The following is a 15,368-nucleotide window of genomic DNA, read 5'->3' on the forward strand; positions in this document are numbered from 1 at the left end:
ATAAAAGCAACTTAAGCTAAAATACTGAACTTTTCAAAGCACGCAGTCTTGCATATTAATCATATGCATAAGGGCCTTCGTCTCCCCTACCTTCACTTTGTATTACTAGGCATCTTTCCAAAGAAACTCTGTGGAGGAAGAATTTTAAAAGCCCTGCACATGTAACAGCAAATCAAAGACACTACCCTCCCTAATTTCTGCACTTTTGTCTGAGGGTGACAGACAAAGGAGGGGAAAAAAAATATTCCACTGAGCCTCTGTCAGTTAAGAGAGGAAATAAGAGTGATTGTTTTGCTTTTCTGAGATGCTAAGTGAAAAGAAATGCAGCTGCATTTTAGACCTTGAACTAAAGAGGGAGAGGGATTGATGGGATGGGAGTCATGGAGACAGACTAGGGTCCTGAAGGGTGAGTTATCAGGAGAGCGCAATTACCAAATGTTTGTGTTGGGGATTTAAGGTATATCAAGCGAGATAGCACAAGGTGAGATAAGGTGGAATGAAGGGGAGCCAAGTGCCACATTAAACTAAGTGGGCGGTTTGCATCCTGTTGCGCTATTAAAGCAATAACACCCGTGCTTCCTTTTATACTGTAATGAGAAGGATGACGATGCTGCAGCTTCAGTATCGGTGGAGTAGCCACAGTCGCAGTCTCCATCTGTGGTACTATGGTGCCTTAAAATATGGTATCAGTGCTGTTCAAGAATGTTTCTGCAATGCTATGTGCATACATATTAAAAAGGGAAGAAAGTAAGAATTTCTGTAGGTGTAGTGCAGTTGTCTGTTAGGATGAAAATTCACAGAGCTCTTAAACATGGCCCCAACTGTTTTTAAGGGGTCACAAGTCAAAATTGTTGGAAATAACAGATTTAGTCTTTTATTTTTTTTTATTGTTTTTTTAGAAACTTAAGTTGTTGTTTTTTTATCTACAGTTACATGGAAATAAGTAAAGTACAAGTACCTCAAACTTTCATTCAAGTACAATACTTGAGTAAATATACTTAGCTACATTACACCACTAATAAAAAAATAAAAACGCAAAATAAACTTAAAATAGTAATAATAAGGTGAAAGACAGACTTCAAGAAAGAAAAAGCTCAAGCAAGCAACAGATGTAAAATGAATATTGCATTAGGGTTAAGGGGCAGGGTTGTAAGTTGAATGGAAAAGATGATTGAGCTCCTCGAAGGAGGGACCATCAAAACCTGGCAGCAGCCTCAAGGTTGAGAGCGTGCACCAGCAGCCTAACCAGAAAACGACATCTTACCTGTTCATGTAAACTATTACCTCATATTTCATTTCTTCCCCCTCGATTCCTCCACATTCATTTGTGGTCTTCTCCCTGGAGGAGGCGGTAAGTGGTAGATACGTCCAACATCTATTTCATGCAGGACTTGAGCTGTAATAAAGCAGCCCCAGAGCTCCTGGATTCTTGTTATGTGTGAATATATTCCATGCTGGGGTGAGACAAAGTCTTCAATGCGCACTGCGCGTGTGGGTGTTTGTGCTGTATTCCCCCAGGAATTACGGTCTACCATGAAACAGTGTGTAATTATGTTTTCACTCGCCCCTCTCCTCTCTGCCTGTTTGTGTCTTTGGTTTTGTTTGTGTTTGTGCGTCCAGTCCCTCCAGTGATCCTGGTCTATCCGGAGACGCAGGCCCAGGAGCCCGGCGTATCTGCCAGCCTCCACTGCCACGCTGACGGCATCCCAAATCCCAAACTCCTCTGGCTGAAGAACGGCATGGACCTGCAGCCCAGATCCTCCAAGCAGCTGTCTCTCATAGGTGAAGAGGAGTTTTTCCATTATTTTGGGAAGTGCTGTCAGCATATTATGCATTTTAGAAGATACTGTGTGTCACATCTTGTTGTGTGCCAACACTGCAGAAATCTCTATAAACCAAGACAATGCATGTGGACAATAAAAACAGCTTGAAAATCAATATCGTTCTGTTAAACAAACTTCTTTTTTATTGAAAAGTCAGTAGAAGTCACTTGTCAGCAGTAACATTTTGTTGATATGTCCATTTAGCTTCATTTCATACCAAGGTGATGAAACAAAGTTTGTGGTCACCCTCTTCAACTGGCTTCATTTTGCTCCTCTGTCAAAATAAACATTTTTTATGAGTGAGGGAGATCAAAAGCATGGAAATAAAAATGAGATATACTGTGTGTCAGGAGATGGCAGCTACTTATCCAGGCTATAAGAGTGTTTTAAAAGACACACTCTCAGTATCAGAGAGAAGGAGCAGAATGGAGCATGACTTTTCTTTTTATGGCCTAGTTCTCATTAAGGATGAGTTTATTGGCTGTGTGTGGGTCATTACCTGTGGTAATAGCCTGTTATCAACCCTCAAACACTCAAACAAGGGAGGTTCTGCAAGGTTCACCAACACATAAACACTGTGGTAGCTACAGTTCCACATTTGCTAACTAATGTGGGAAATGACAAGGGGCAGGAGTCCTTCTTGCAATGATAATTTGCGTCTTTTTTTCCATTAAAAAAGGAAAGAGAAAGGAAAAGAGTAGAAAAGTGACTTAGGTAGTGTAGATTGTCATTTTCATCTAGCCATCAACAAAAGATCAAAGCACAGAGGAGGTGAGATTTGCCATTTTGTTTCCACATGTCATGTGTCAGGAATGTGATAACGGCACTGTCAAAGTTTTGCCTTTATCCTAATTTTTTTTTTTTGGCTGAATTCTGTAAAATCTCAGTCCCATACTGACAGTGAGGAGCATCAGCGCTAGCCACAATTGTACAGGAAATAATGACACTTCTTTGTGTTGCTGAGTAAATGAAACCGTGTTCAGGAACTGTCTGCAGTGCTGAAACCACTTGAGCCTGTGTTAGATCCATCCCAGATATTCCCTGTTGCTTTGTGTGTTATTGAGAAAACGTCCCAACATATCTACAGGGATACATTGACGTTTGGCATTGTAGTTTCTGACCCAAATGCATTTTGGGAAGAATGCTCATCATCATATTTTTTTTTTTTACTGCCAAGTTTCAATTGCATAAATCACTATAATCACACCCCTCGTTAATCAAGGGGAATGGATGGATGTAAGCTGCATATGTGGCTCTTCAGTGAGCTTAATGTAACTTTTTCCTTTTTCTTATCCAGCAGCTAGTTGCTGTTCTTATCTGCTGTTTTGTGCTGGGCAGATAGTTTACAGTAGGTTTTTAGAGCTTTTTCCAATGTAAACAGCTGCCTGGTGCAGCTGAAAATGACTCTATGAGATTGGTGACAATGATCCAAAACAGTTTTGGGCCAGGAAAATAAAGCAATGAGCTGAAAGATGCTTTAAACCTTCATCGAGCTAAAGGGAATTGCAGAGTCAGATTTTAATTATCTATGGGTTTGTCGGTGCGAGGGACCCTTTTCACATAAAATTAGTCATGTGGTCTGTTGTTAATATTGAAATAGTGATTATAGCTGTTTTAAGGCCAGGGGCTCCTGTTGACTCTTGGGACCTGGGCACATGCCCTTTTTGCTGCTGTAGTAAAACACCCATGGGGAGCAATAAAGGAGACTAATTATTACATAATTTAAGACAAAATCACTCCAACCCCTGTCATTATGAACTGCTACAAGGCTGCAAATAAGGATATAAAGTCTAATTTAATGAGTATTTGATTCAGTGGTTTTCTATAAGAATTGATCTGAACATGATTATGTATTAGAAGTAATTAAATTGGTGTCTCATCCTGTGAAGGCCTGCTTCAAGGCAGTTTTCTCTTCAAAGAATGACACACTTTTCCCACGATAAGAGAATTATTATCAGAATCCAAAAGACATTTTGCTAATGCGAAAAGCTTTCTGTAATGTCTTGTTATTTTACGACCCAGTAGGCATAAATCAGAAGGTACAGATCATTTTCAACATAAAATTGAGCGAGTATTTGCTTTATTGCTGTTTGGTAAATATTTGGTTCTGCAGGAATACAAACACTTACAGTATGCTAGGTTTAAGATATAACAGGTAGCAAATAGATGTGAGGCAAATGGAAGAACTCTAACAGCAAAGAGGGACTAACAGAGAAGAGGGTGAACATTAGATGTTGTAGAAGAGCATAGATGCTATAGATACTTCAAGAGATGTACAGAATGGGATGAAAACTGAAGCTTCCTTTAATGTTCTTATACAACATGGTCTGTAAAAGCTTCTCTGTGACACACATCATTCAGCTCCCACCATGCTACAGAGCATGTGGTGTTGTGTGATGTATGTAGTACTTCAAGGATCAGAGTGCAGCTGTACATCACAGAGCTTGATGCTACAGCAACCATCAGAGAGTCTGCCTCTGATGATGACCTCTGTGTCTTAACATCACCTGTCACCACTATCTGACATCACTGCTGCAACTTGAGGCAAACAATGCAGCATTGTACATGGTGGGAAAATGTACTGAAAGACAAAAAGGCTATTGAATGTAACAAATGCAAATATTAATTTTTGTACTGAAGTTAAACCTTCATTTTTTTTTTAACGAATTGTGAAAAATTGTTAACACAACTTTAACAAATCATCACCTTTAAAGTTCATATGAACAGCTCAAAGAAGTTGTACACATCCAGCAGTTATGGATCAAAATTTATCAAAATCATTTATTTGAAATTGTGCTTTCGTCACATTTCAGAGACAGTTGTTAAATATAGGTCGTGACAAAAAGAGTCTGATAGCACATATTATGACTACATTTCAAGTTTCTCTTCATCTCTCTCTGTTCACCTTTCTTACTGACACAAGATGAAGTAATATTTGCATCATATTCATTCCTCCATATTCATTTTTTTTTACCCAGCTCAAAATAAATCCCACTCTGTGCCCTAAGCAGAGCATGGTAAACTTGTGTGCCCTGCCGCTGTTTACTTTCTCAGGTGTCTATAACATCCATTTCTCAGCCCTGTTAGGACCCATTTTGGGTCCATTGTTATTTATTTGCCTTTCATTCATTTTGCTTAGTTTTGTTATGAACATCAGTTTTGGTTCCCGAGAATCAGTGACTGCTGGACATCAGATCACAACATCCATACAGATATACCAGTACATTTTTTAAGTGTGTGAGAGTCTTCTGTCAGATTACTCCCACACACTTCCAGGGTTTAAGTTCAACAGTATTGTATTACACCAGAGATCCAGTATTGAATCTGCTTACTGAATTTAAATGGATTTGGGTTCAGCTTTTTAATGAAAGTAATAAATAACTTAAGAACTAAACCTTACAAGTTTAGACCAGTCCAGAGCAGATAAGCTGGTTGTTAAGCCTTGTCTTATTAATGCATTTTTAATGAATTTTCTTTATGGCATTGTACCTCATAAAGATTTTCTAATTAAGCTGTTAATAAACTGTTAGAGTAACACTTGTTCCTTTTCTGTTTGTTTCCTTTCTTCTGGTAGCAAACGGTAGCGAGCTCTTTATTGGCAGTGTCCGGTACGAGGACACTGGAGCCTACACATGCATTGCCAAGAACGAAGTTGGAGTGGACGAGGATATCTCTTCTCTGTTTGTTGAAGACTCAGCCAAGAAGACCCGTAAGTCACACACTTCCAGCTTTCACGTTTTCCTGTAGAGATTTTAACAATAACGCAGTAACTTTTCAACTGCTTCAACTGCTTCATGTCAAATGATTGGCCGGGAGGTGGTTCCTCATGCCTGCAGATGGCTGAATAACATATTAACTGTGAAGCGGCAGTGCAGCACATTTCCTGAGGAGAGTGGAGCTTTTACGTTAACTGTATCTGACAGCCTGGCATCTTTTTCACTAATGTCAAGATCAGACTACACAATATCAGATTGATAATGTCTTTACCCTACAGATGTCAGGCATCAGGAACAAAAGTGAGCATCAGGCATGACATTTGCTCTTTTAATCTTGTATAGTGTCAGAGTGGAAGAAAACCAATGCAGCGTCTGGAAGGCCTCATGACATCCCACAAACAAAAAAGATTGTTTTTTACTTCTCTGTTTAAGTTTGACTACTGCTATGATGTGTTGTTTACCCCTGGCCCATAGCAAACATCATTCTTCAATGCACAGCTGTACATATGGCAAATCTCTGTGGCTATCAATGGCTGTCCCCTCCAGGAACATTGTACGAAATTAACCACACCCTGGGTTGATCTGAAACACTGAACATCTAAAAAGACAGAAATATTTTGTTCTGATCCCAGCATAAGGTACACAGTCTAAATCTCTACAGGCATTCAGGTCTGACACCCATAAGAGCAGAAAAATATATACAGTATCATGTTTATTAAGGTCTATTCCTTTTATAATACAGAAGAAGGAACACAGTGAGAACAGGACAAAAAACAAAGATTAAACAAGTGCAATCACTTTTTTAGAAACCTTTTCATCCTTTATGTGGTGTGAACAAAAAAAAACACAATTTGACAGGACAATCCAGAAGTTGGAGTTATCTCTCTCTGTATTTTCATAATGGAAGAGGATCAGTATGAGTCACTCTATTGTTTATTCTGACTGTGGGCAGTGTAAGAGGCCTCATTATGTGGCGATCTAACTGAAATGCTAAGTTTTAGACAGTTAAATCACATATTTTATGTTTCTGTGATAGTTTCATTAGATTGCATCATTTTGGCAAGTTAACCATTCCTATCTAGAAAGAGCTTATCAGGCCAGCTGAAATTAAACAGAATAATCAATTACTTGTCTTCTCTCAAGACAAGTCATATTTCCTTCTAAATCAAGGGATTTAAGAAGAAATATGGTCCTGTCAATAGCAGTGAGGAACATTTTGTAGCTGTCAAATATGTTTTGTTTTGAAATGGCAAAAGAGAAATCACCTCCTCTGTTTCTTGGAAGATTTGTTCACTTTTTTTCTTAAGGTGAATTCATGTTTTTCCTCTTTCTTTTTTCCCCACTTTGCATTCCTACTGCGCGGCGGCTGATTCTGCAGTTGCAAACATTCTTTGGAGAGAAGAAGGTAATGTATCACAGTTCACAAAATGCCTTTGTATTCTTGTGAATAAGAAAATGTGGCGAGCATGTTTTGCAGCTCTTCGCTGCCTGCAGCTGGATATCTACACTTTCCAAGATGTTTGCCATATTGTCCAGAAGAATCACAAAGTTGTTTTCTTTCCAGCAAATTTTTCTTCAAGTCTTGCTTTTCTCCCTTGCATGCCCAAGGTGTTTCATCCTTTTGTTATGTGCTTTCTAATCTGTTTTTCAGATCACCTAAGGGGGCGGGGGGCATTTACACACAAGCAGAAATTTTATGTATTTTGCAAATAACACCACAGACCCAGTGAAGTGGTTACAAGAAAAATAACTTTGTGGTTTTCAGCAGTGTACAAATCCATCTTGTCTTTATGCTGTATATATTATTACCACACAAGCATGGTACAGTTTTACTACTGCACTGGAAAATCCACTGCGGTTTAGAGTGTAATACAAATACGATCTCTTTAATATACATATATCACCACATCAGGTTTACCACAGAACCAAAAGAAGCCAGTGGGGTTTTTAACACAGTGGAAGCATTTGGATTACTTGTGTGCATTTATCATCATTCAGAGCTTATTTTTCCTCATTAACACAGTGTGTTTATTACGTGCGAGCAAGTGTTTATTTTGTGTCTGTCTGCGTGCATTTGTCAGTGTTTCATCTACATGTATATTTTGTGTTTTTCTGACACAGTTTCAAACTGTTGGGAAGCGCTCCTTCTGTGGTGCGCTGTGTTTTATCTGACAGCGTTATAGTGCAAAAAGCAACAGTAAACAAATCAATCACCATCATAGTTTTTGCCTATGGATGCATTTTCTAAATGTTGATGAATGCCTAGTGTGTATATGTGCTTATGCTTATCGTCTCTTTTCGTGTGATGTATTCCTGAAAGCAGTAATAGTTAATTGCTCATCCAAATGCCTTAATGTTAGACTGTGATCCCTGGTAGCTCATCAGCAGCTGTTTACACCTGTTTACAAGCAGACAAAATGTGAAACGTTTATTCACAGAGACAGTGCCTTTAATTTGATGCCTCTTGCTGCAGTATGTTGTGGACATGTTGCTGACAGGGTCCTTTGTAGGCATTGTCAAAATGGCTGGCAGCCACAAACTGCCCATCCCCGTTAACATGAGAGCATGCTAACAAGAGTCTTGCTGTGTCTCCTCCGGCAGGGAAATTGAATTGTCCATCACAAATGTCAGATAAGAGGAGAGTGGGATTTTCTGCTGTTTTAATTTGTATTTGTTGATTTTTAAAAAGTTTTTTTTTTTATCGACAGCCTCTGTTTACTTGTTTTGTCTTTCAGGGTTGAGTGTGGGGAACATGTTCTATGTGTTTTCTGATGAGGGCATCACAGTTCTCCAGCCCAGCGAATGTGAGATACGAAGACATATGAAGCGGACAGAGAGGATTGTTGCTACCTATGTGAGTAACGTTTATGTCATGGTTATTTCACTAAATGGATTTCAGGATAGTGCTGTTTGCAACTGCGAAGCACATGCCTTTAAAAATCAAATTATGTGTAATGCAGAATAATGCCACTTAGTGTATGTCTTTACATAAGCAGTGGCATGTACCCATCACATCAGGTAAGAGCACTATTACTTACTCCCAGTAAGTAATATGTCTTTTAGGTTGTTGTACCATAATCCAAACAAGCTGAACTGAGCTGTACCAGTTGTGTGCTTCAAAAGGAAAAAAGAATGTCTGCTTTATTCTATAGTTATTCTTTGCCGTTTCACCATGAAAAGAAATCACAACTAAAATGGCCATCCTTTCTCCATTCCCTGTGTCACAGAGGGGTTCCTCACTTTACTAATTATAATGGGATTACTTGTGTCCATTAGTCAACAGTTCGCACCAGTAGACTCTATAGAGTCTATACTACACGTCCCAAGGTTTTTAATCCACTGGAGAACATCCTTCTCCCAGAGCAATGGGCTTTAAATGGTAAAAGTTGCTTGTTCCTCTGAGGGATTTGGGTTTTACAGGAGCCTGTAATTGTATTAGAGATCAATACAAACCCAGTAAGCCATGTGTTAGCCAGTTCCTGCTGTAAACAGCAGTTTCTCCACTTTGGTGAGGTGGAGAGGAGGTGGAAACTCTTGAAACACAATCTTGTGGGTGTGTGCATGTGCATTAGTAATTACATAAAAGCATACGTAATATGTGTGAGGGAGTGTGTGCATAAATGTTTAGTCAGCAAAGACAGCAGGCTGCGGGGCCTGTGGAGGTGATGTGTTACTTGAGTCAGCAGTGGTATATGAGCTTGTTGATGTCTGCTTCAAACTGATGCAAAGTGTGATTTTTACCTTATGAGTAGAAACACTGGTTTCAATAGTGAAATGACTATTATTAGGAGCATCAGTAATGAAATTATTATTGGAAAGAAACACACTGGAAAAGGCATCAGTATGCACCTTTGATAAGCCTGGGAATCATGGTTGGAACTGCTATATTTTTAATAGTTCTTTTAAATCTGTCTTATTTTATTTTAGATTTTTTTTCTGTTCAAGTGTCTACTTATATTGTGTATTTTTGATTGTCTTAAAGCTCTTCATTGTGTCTTGTAATCTGTTGTTAATTTAAAATCTTAATTTAAAATAATTTACATAATTCACAACTCTGTATGCGTTATATTAACACTCCTGTGGACTGCAATATTCCTCTTTTTTTGCACTTCACACACTTTACCTCAATGATCGTACTTTGTGTTTTTGTGTTTTGCGCATTATTGTACAGATTTGCACATCATTTGTAACGATTGTCCTTCTCTTAGTACTGTCTTTCTTTCTTTTTTATCCTTCTCTTAATTCTTTCTTTCTTTCTTTTTTCTTTTTATATTTTTATTATTATCTTCTGTTTTTGCACCAACAACACCATGGCAAATTCCTTGAATGTGTAACATACTTGACAATAAAGTTTTCTGATTCTGATTCTGATTCTTAAAAAAAAATATGCATTTATAGTTCACCCACAATTTTGGATTTTTGCCCTGCAATAATCATTGGTGATGGATGATAATGGAAAAAAAACACCTCACTGATGATCTGTGACACACTAGTAAATCCTGCCAACCTTTTCCTCCCTCCGCTGCTCTTCTCCACCCACATCATCCCCTCTGTTCTCTGTTGGTTCCTCACAGGAGGAGATGTGCCCTAAAGGTGAGGGGGTGTCACCCCAGCACTGCGTGTGGTCCTCAGCAGTCAACATCAGGGATAAGTACATCTACGTGACGCAGCCCCTCCAGAGCCGACTGCTGGTCGTTGATATTCAGGCACAGAAGGTGGTGCAGGTGGGTGGAGCAGGTATCAGGCCTGTCACAACACACTAAAGATTAGTTTCAGATAATTTCAGAAATGATCTATCTATAAGTTAGTGAATGACATTTTAAAACTTCTGCAGAAAACTTTAGTAAACTGGAAGAAGATGTGGGTAAGTTCAAGGGCAAATGCACAATTATTGCTGATTAATAAAATTCAAATTTAAGATTTTATTTTTTAAATATCTTTTATTCTGGGTGGCTGGCTTGGGAGGCAGAGCAGGATGTCCACTAATCACAGGGTCATTGTTTCTTTCCCCGGCTCCCCCTGTCCTCCTCTTGTCACAGTGTTCTTGAGGCAAGGCAGTGAACCCCAGTTTTCTCCTGATGGTCAGGCCAGCACCGTGCATGGTGGCACTGAATGATAGGCAAAGTGTAAAGCACCTTGGATAAAAAGGCTATAGAAATGCAGTCCATTTATCATTCAGTATTTTATTAAACAGTGGTTTCCCAGTCTCAGCTTAGAAACCATAACTAGTCATCAAATGCCTGTCAAGCTGTGAATTTCTCAGCATGATGAAGCAGTGTGCACTGAGCTCTAGTAACAGTGTTACTCAGCATTTAAAGAGTTTAGAGAGTGGTGGAGTTTTTTCTCTCTCTTTTTATTTTTTTTAAGCGTGTCTTAAACCAAAAGCACAAGAGCAAAAGTGTTTTTATCTGCTCCGAGGTAAGGTGCATGCATTAGCATAACTAACAGTCTTAACCTAGCATCACTTTTAAAGCCAAAGAGTCGATTGTTAACTAACTACATTATTTTATTAGGTTATGGGTTACATTAGAACTGTGCTCACAGCTGGCACATCGACTGTGTAGTAATTCCTTGCTGCGTGGGAGCTGGTCCTGTGTGCTTCTGTATCAGAGTTTATGATAATGTTAGCAGCTCTGTTCTGCTCTCTATTGGATTTTACTAAGTTTATACTCTTGCAACCCCAGCCAAACTCTTTATCCGAGGTAGCGTTACATTTACACATCAGTAAATCCTCATCCTTAAAGGCTTTTCTGGTAAAAATGAAACATATTGCTTGAAAGTACAAACAGTGAAGCATGAATGTAACTTCAGGGTTACTGGTTCAAGTTTGCTTACTACAGTACATATCCAAACAGGGTTAGAATAGCATTGTGGTCTGACATTATATTCTTTCTTATATTACTGCCTTTTGCATTGGACCTACAATTCCAGCATCAGCCTTTTAGAATGATATGATTTTGGCCATCACAGTAGGAAAAAACACAAAACACATTAACATTTTTAAGTATATACATCTCGTCAATATTCCTCCATGTAACCAGTGTTTGGCTATGTGTCAAACAGCATCAGCAATGTGATCTGCCACCGATGTAAGAAGACCACATGCAAGGTAAAATAAATCAAATGCACCTAAAGCGCTTGAAACAATATGGTGCCCAGGTGGGTGCTGGCTGCTTCGCCATTCATCTTGCCTGTAACGGCTGTTTAGAGACTGAATCCCTCAGGGGTTCTTCCCAGGGTCAGCATCATTTATACAGTGATACAGGATGAGAGGAAATAGGCCTAACTCCAGGAGAAGGGGACGGGAGAGGGGAAGGGAAATAAGTCTGAGTAGAGAGAATGAGATTAGATGGTCAACTGAGCAGGTAGCAGCGCAAAAATGTCAATAGAAAACCTGTAACGTAACCATAATATTTTTTTAAAAAACGCAATGAAATGTTAGATATTTAAACACACATTTCTGCTGAGACATGTCTGAAAACTAGTGAAATTACCTACCACTTCACTTTTATCAGTCCTGTCACTTATTCGTCTCTAAATTCTGACACAAAAGATGCTCTCACAACATGTAAAGTTCAGGTACATGACCATGACCTTTTGTGTATTGCCGTCCACCAGCTGCCTCTTTCTCTCTCTTTCTCCCTCTTTCTCCTTCCAATGCTGTAAAACTGCATTCTTTCTCTTCATTGCCCTATCCTTCTCTTTCCTACCCCCATCCCTCGTACTTGAAGACCCTCTGTGGCCTCGGGGTGCAGGAGGTTAATGCACCATCCTATTTTTCTCTCTTCTCTTTCTCTGTTATCTCAAGGCTCTTTTTCTTAAAAGCATATCTGTAGCATCTTTTCAACCATTGCTTTGAGAACAAGAGAGAAGATACCAGACTGCAATGAATGTTCTTCATCTACTGACAGAAGGAATGCATGAACAAAACAACAGATTTTATTTTTTAAGGGTAAAGTCAGAATACTGCTTTTTTCATCTTCACTAAGGCAACTAAACACAGGAGGACAGGGAGTATGTAAGATGTCCAGACAGCAAGCATCCTTTCCTTAACAAGTATAATATTGAAGCATTAAGGACCTTCACTCTTCAGGCACAGCCATGAACACCACCAGACACTAGATGAAGGCCGTAAATATTTGGAGAAGCTGCATCAATAAAGGCTTTCCTTGTTTTCATGCTGTTGCACATGAGGAAATGGCACCTTTGTTTATCTTGCTCCACAACGGGATCTCACCTTGACTTTGATTTGCCAAACCTGTGCCACCTAAGTCTGACTGAGTCTGAAAACAAATGGCAGATTGGCTAATTATAAAGAAACCCAGATGGCACAAAACCTCTGGTTATGTAGTCATGTTAACTTACTATGGTAGTTTCATTCTGAGCTGCAGTAAATCAATGTGAGGCGGCATGAAGTGGTCAAGTAGGCGTCAGTTATACTTGATCTTTTCTCTGAGCTCAAATGAAAATCTTTTTGCAAGCAGTTACAAAAATGTGTTCTGTTTTATGAAGTACAGAGATATTCTAGTTTGAAGGATGACATTTCTATTTCTGTTGTCACAAAGAAATCTCTTATTGCTGTGGTTTATCTACTCTGGACCTCCATGAAATCACCTGACAGTCAAACAGTAGATCAAACCCTTTAACGTCAGTCACCTTAAATTTTTGGTTGACTTTCTGTAGTCAGAGTGCTTCACTATTAACTTATGGTGGTCTCATTAGTCTTAGAGTTCAGTTGCTTTTCTACTGAATCTGAATCCAAGGAAGAAGTGGTCACAGCAGAAGAAACAAGATGTGTAAATGTATATCTAATATGTATCTAAACTCAGATTATTAAGAGAACTGGAATATTTTCTTGACATTGTTGTGACATGATCAGAATACAAACAAATACATGAACAGTAAACAGTACGTGCAATACACTCCTTCATCCTCAGCCCCAGACTCCCTTAAAAAATTGTGCAGTTTTATTGATTTGTTGCTTTAGGGGGAATTTAATGTACTTGAAATGAAATGCAGTCTACACATTTTTTTAATTATTTGTGCCTTCTTGTGAATTTGGCATTTAATATAACACATCAAGAACCACCATTGTACAGTAAGTGGGGATCCCAGAGGCATTTTCATGGGCACCACCTCACTTACAGATGCCACTTGGTGGCTGTTGGTAAACACAAATCCTGCATGTTAGAATTAAAATACAAATTAAATTAAGTGCCCCCCTGCTGGTACTGCGGTAATCATACAGCATGAGCCATTATTGATTCTGGGGCAGAGCGGCAGAATAAAATGAGAGACTACTTTCACTTTCTCTGTAGTTTACCAAACCAAAACCAGATAAAAAAAAAAACATTGAATAACAATCATACAGTCAACAGATATTAAATCAAGACCTAACTCCCAGCTGTTACTGCTCAGTTTATTTTCCGTTTAACGTACAAAGCAAATACACAACTCTTTTCAGAAACAGCAAATGTAAAAACCTTTATGAACTCAAAAGGTTGCTCATGTTGTCTCAGTTCACACCAACACTGATGTTGGTTCTATAATTCCAACTTTAACAGAACAGTCACAGTACATTGGGCTGTTAGAGGTGGACACAGAGCCCAGTCCTCTGAATGGCCTGACCTCAGCTTTACCTTCTGCTCCCATCATGTAGGAAGCTAAACTCACACAAAAGCAGCCCACCATCTCCACATACAGTACATACACGCATGCTGAGTTGACACTTGCCTGACCAGTGGAGAGCAGAGGGCTGGACCTCCCATTACTGAACACAGAGCTCGTGGTCTCGCTCCACTGGTGAGGGTGTCAGCAGCTCCCTGTCCACCCAGCCAGAAGCAGGGTAATGGATTGTGTTATTCCTTGTTGTTGACATTGCAGCAGACCTGAGGTTGAATACGCCCAACACCCTCCAGCTCTCTCTCTCTCTCTCGTTCCTGTCTCCACATTCCCTTTTTTCTCCTCTCCATTCCCTTCTATTGTCTCTGCTATGACGGCATTACACTGCCAAAATCCATAAACGCAAATGAGATCCACGCATGCAGATACAGAGGAGTCACGTACAACACGGCTATTATTTTTGTGCGCGCTTTCACAGCACTAGCGGGCAGAATATGTCTGTTCGCGTGAGCAATATTGTAGTCTGTGAGGAGAAAACTATGCCTTAAGCACACACAAGTCCCAAGCAGCACGTGACTGTTATTCCCGAGATCACAACCACTATCATTGATCTAATGCTCTCAAAACTTTCATCTGCTTTCTTGTGAGTGGATTTTATTTTTGGCAGCGAACGGGCAGATCCTGTCACTACTGTATTCCTAAATTTTTATTTAGCGGCTCAGCCATCTTGGACAACTAGCTTGACAACTCCTGGTTGAATGTATGCAAAATCTTACACAGAGCAATGTACTTGAATGTGTTTACCTGTCTTGTCTTTTTAACTTAAATCCTGTAGTTATTTTTATTTTGTTTATTTGGATGAAATGTCAGTGTATGCAAAGATATACACACACTATATGGTGAGAAAGTCTGTTATATATCCATTTTTCAAGCATATGTCTGTGCCTGTCCACAGTTTTTGCTTTCATCTGTTAGTTTGTTTGGTCCATAGCGTAACACTAACAGCTGTTAAAGATGATTATGAAATTGTTATGACCACGATATGTACTGAGTGCTACATTCTATAGTTTAAAAATATGACTTGTTGATTCTTCAGTGCAGTCTAGTGAACAAAAACAGTAATGGCAACACTTTCTAAATAACTTCAAACATGTCCAGCCAATACTAATATATCTGTGATAAGCTAATAATGCCCAATAACATTGAC

The 15,368-nt window shown here is 39.2% G+C and overlaps 1 protein-coding gene across 1 annotated transcript in view; it reads left to right on the forward strand.

The window, feature by feature from the left end:
* fstl4 (follistatin-like 4) overlaps positions 1-15,368 on the forward strand; it is a 169,687-nt gene that overhangs the window by 146,854 nt on the left and 7,465 nt on the right. Inside the window, exons 8-12 of the mRNA XM_041051793.1 lie at positions 1,621-1,782; positions 5,398-5,532; positions 6,918-6,944; positions 8,275-8,393; positions 10,114-10,263. Of these exons, the coding sequence (XP_040907727.1) occupies positions 1,621-1,782; positions 5,398-5,532; positions 6,918-6,944; positions 8,275-8,393; positions 10,114-10,263 (593 nt within the window). The remainder of the gene's footprint in view (positions 1-1,620; positions 1,783-5,397; positions 5,533-6,917; positions 6,945-8,274; positions 8,394-10,113; positions 10,264-15,368) is intronic.

The sequence above is a fragment of the Toxotes jaculatrix genome, chromosome 12 (assembly GCF_017976425.1).
Source record: "Toxotes jaculatrix isolate fToxJac2 chromosome 12, fToxJac2.pri, whole genome shotgun sequence".
Lineage (NCBI taxonomy): Eukaryota > Metazoa > Chordata > Actinopteri > Toxotidae > Toxotes > Toxotes jaculatrix.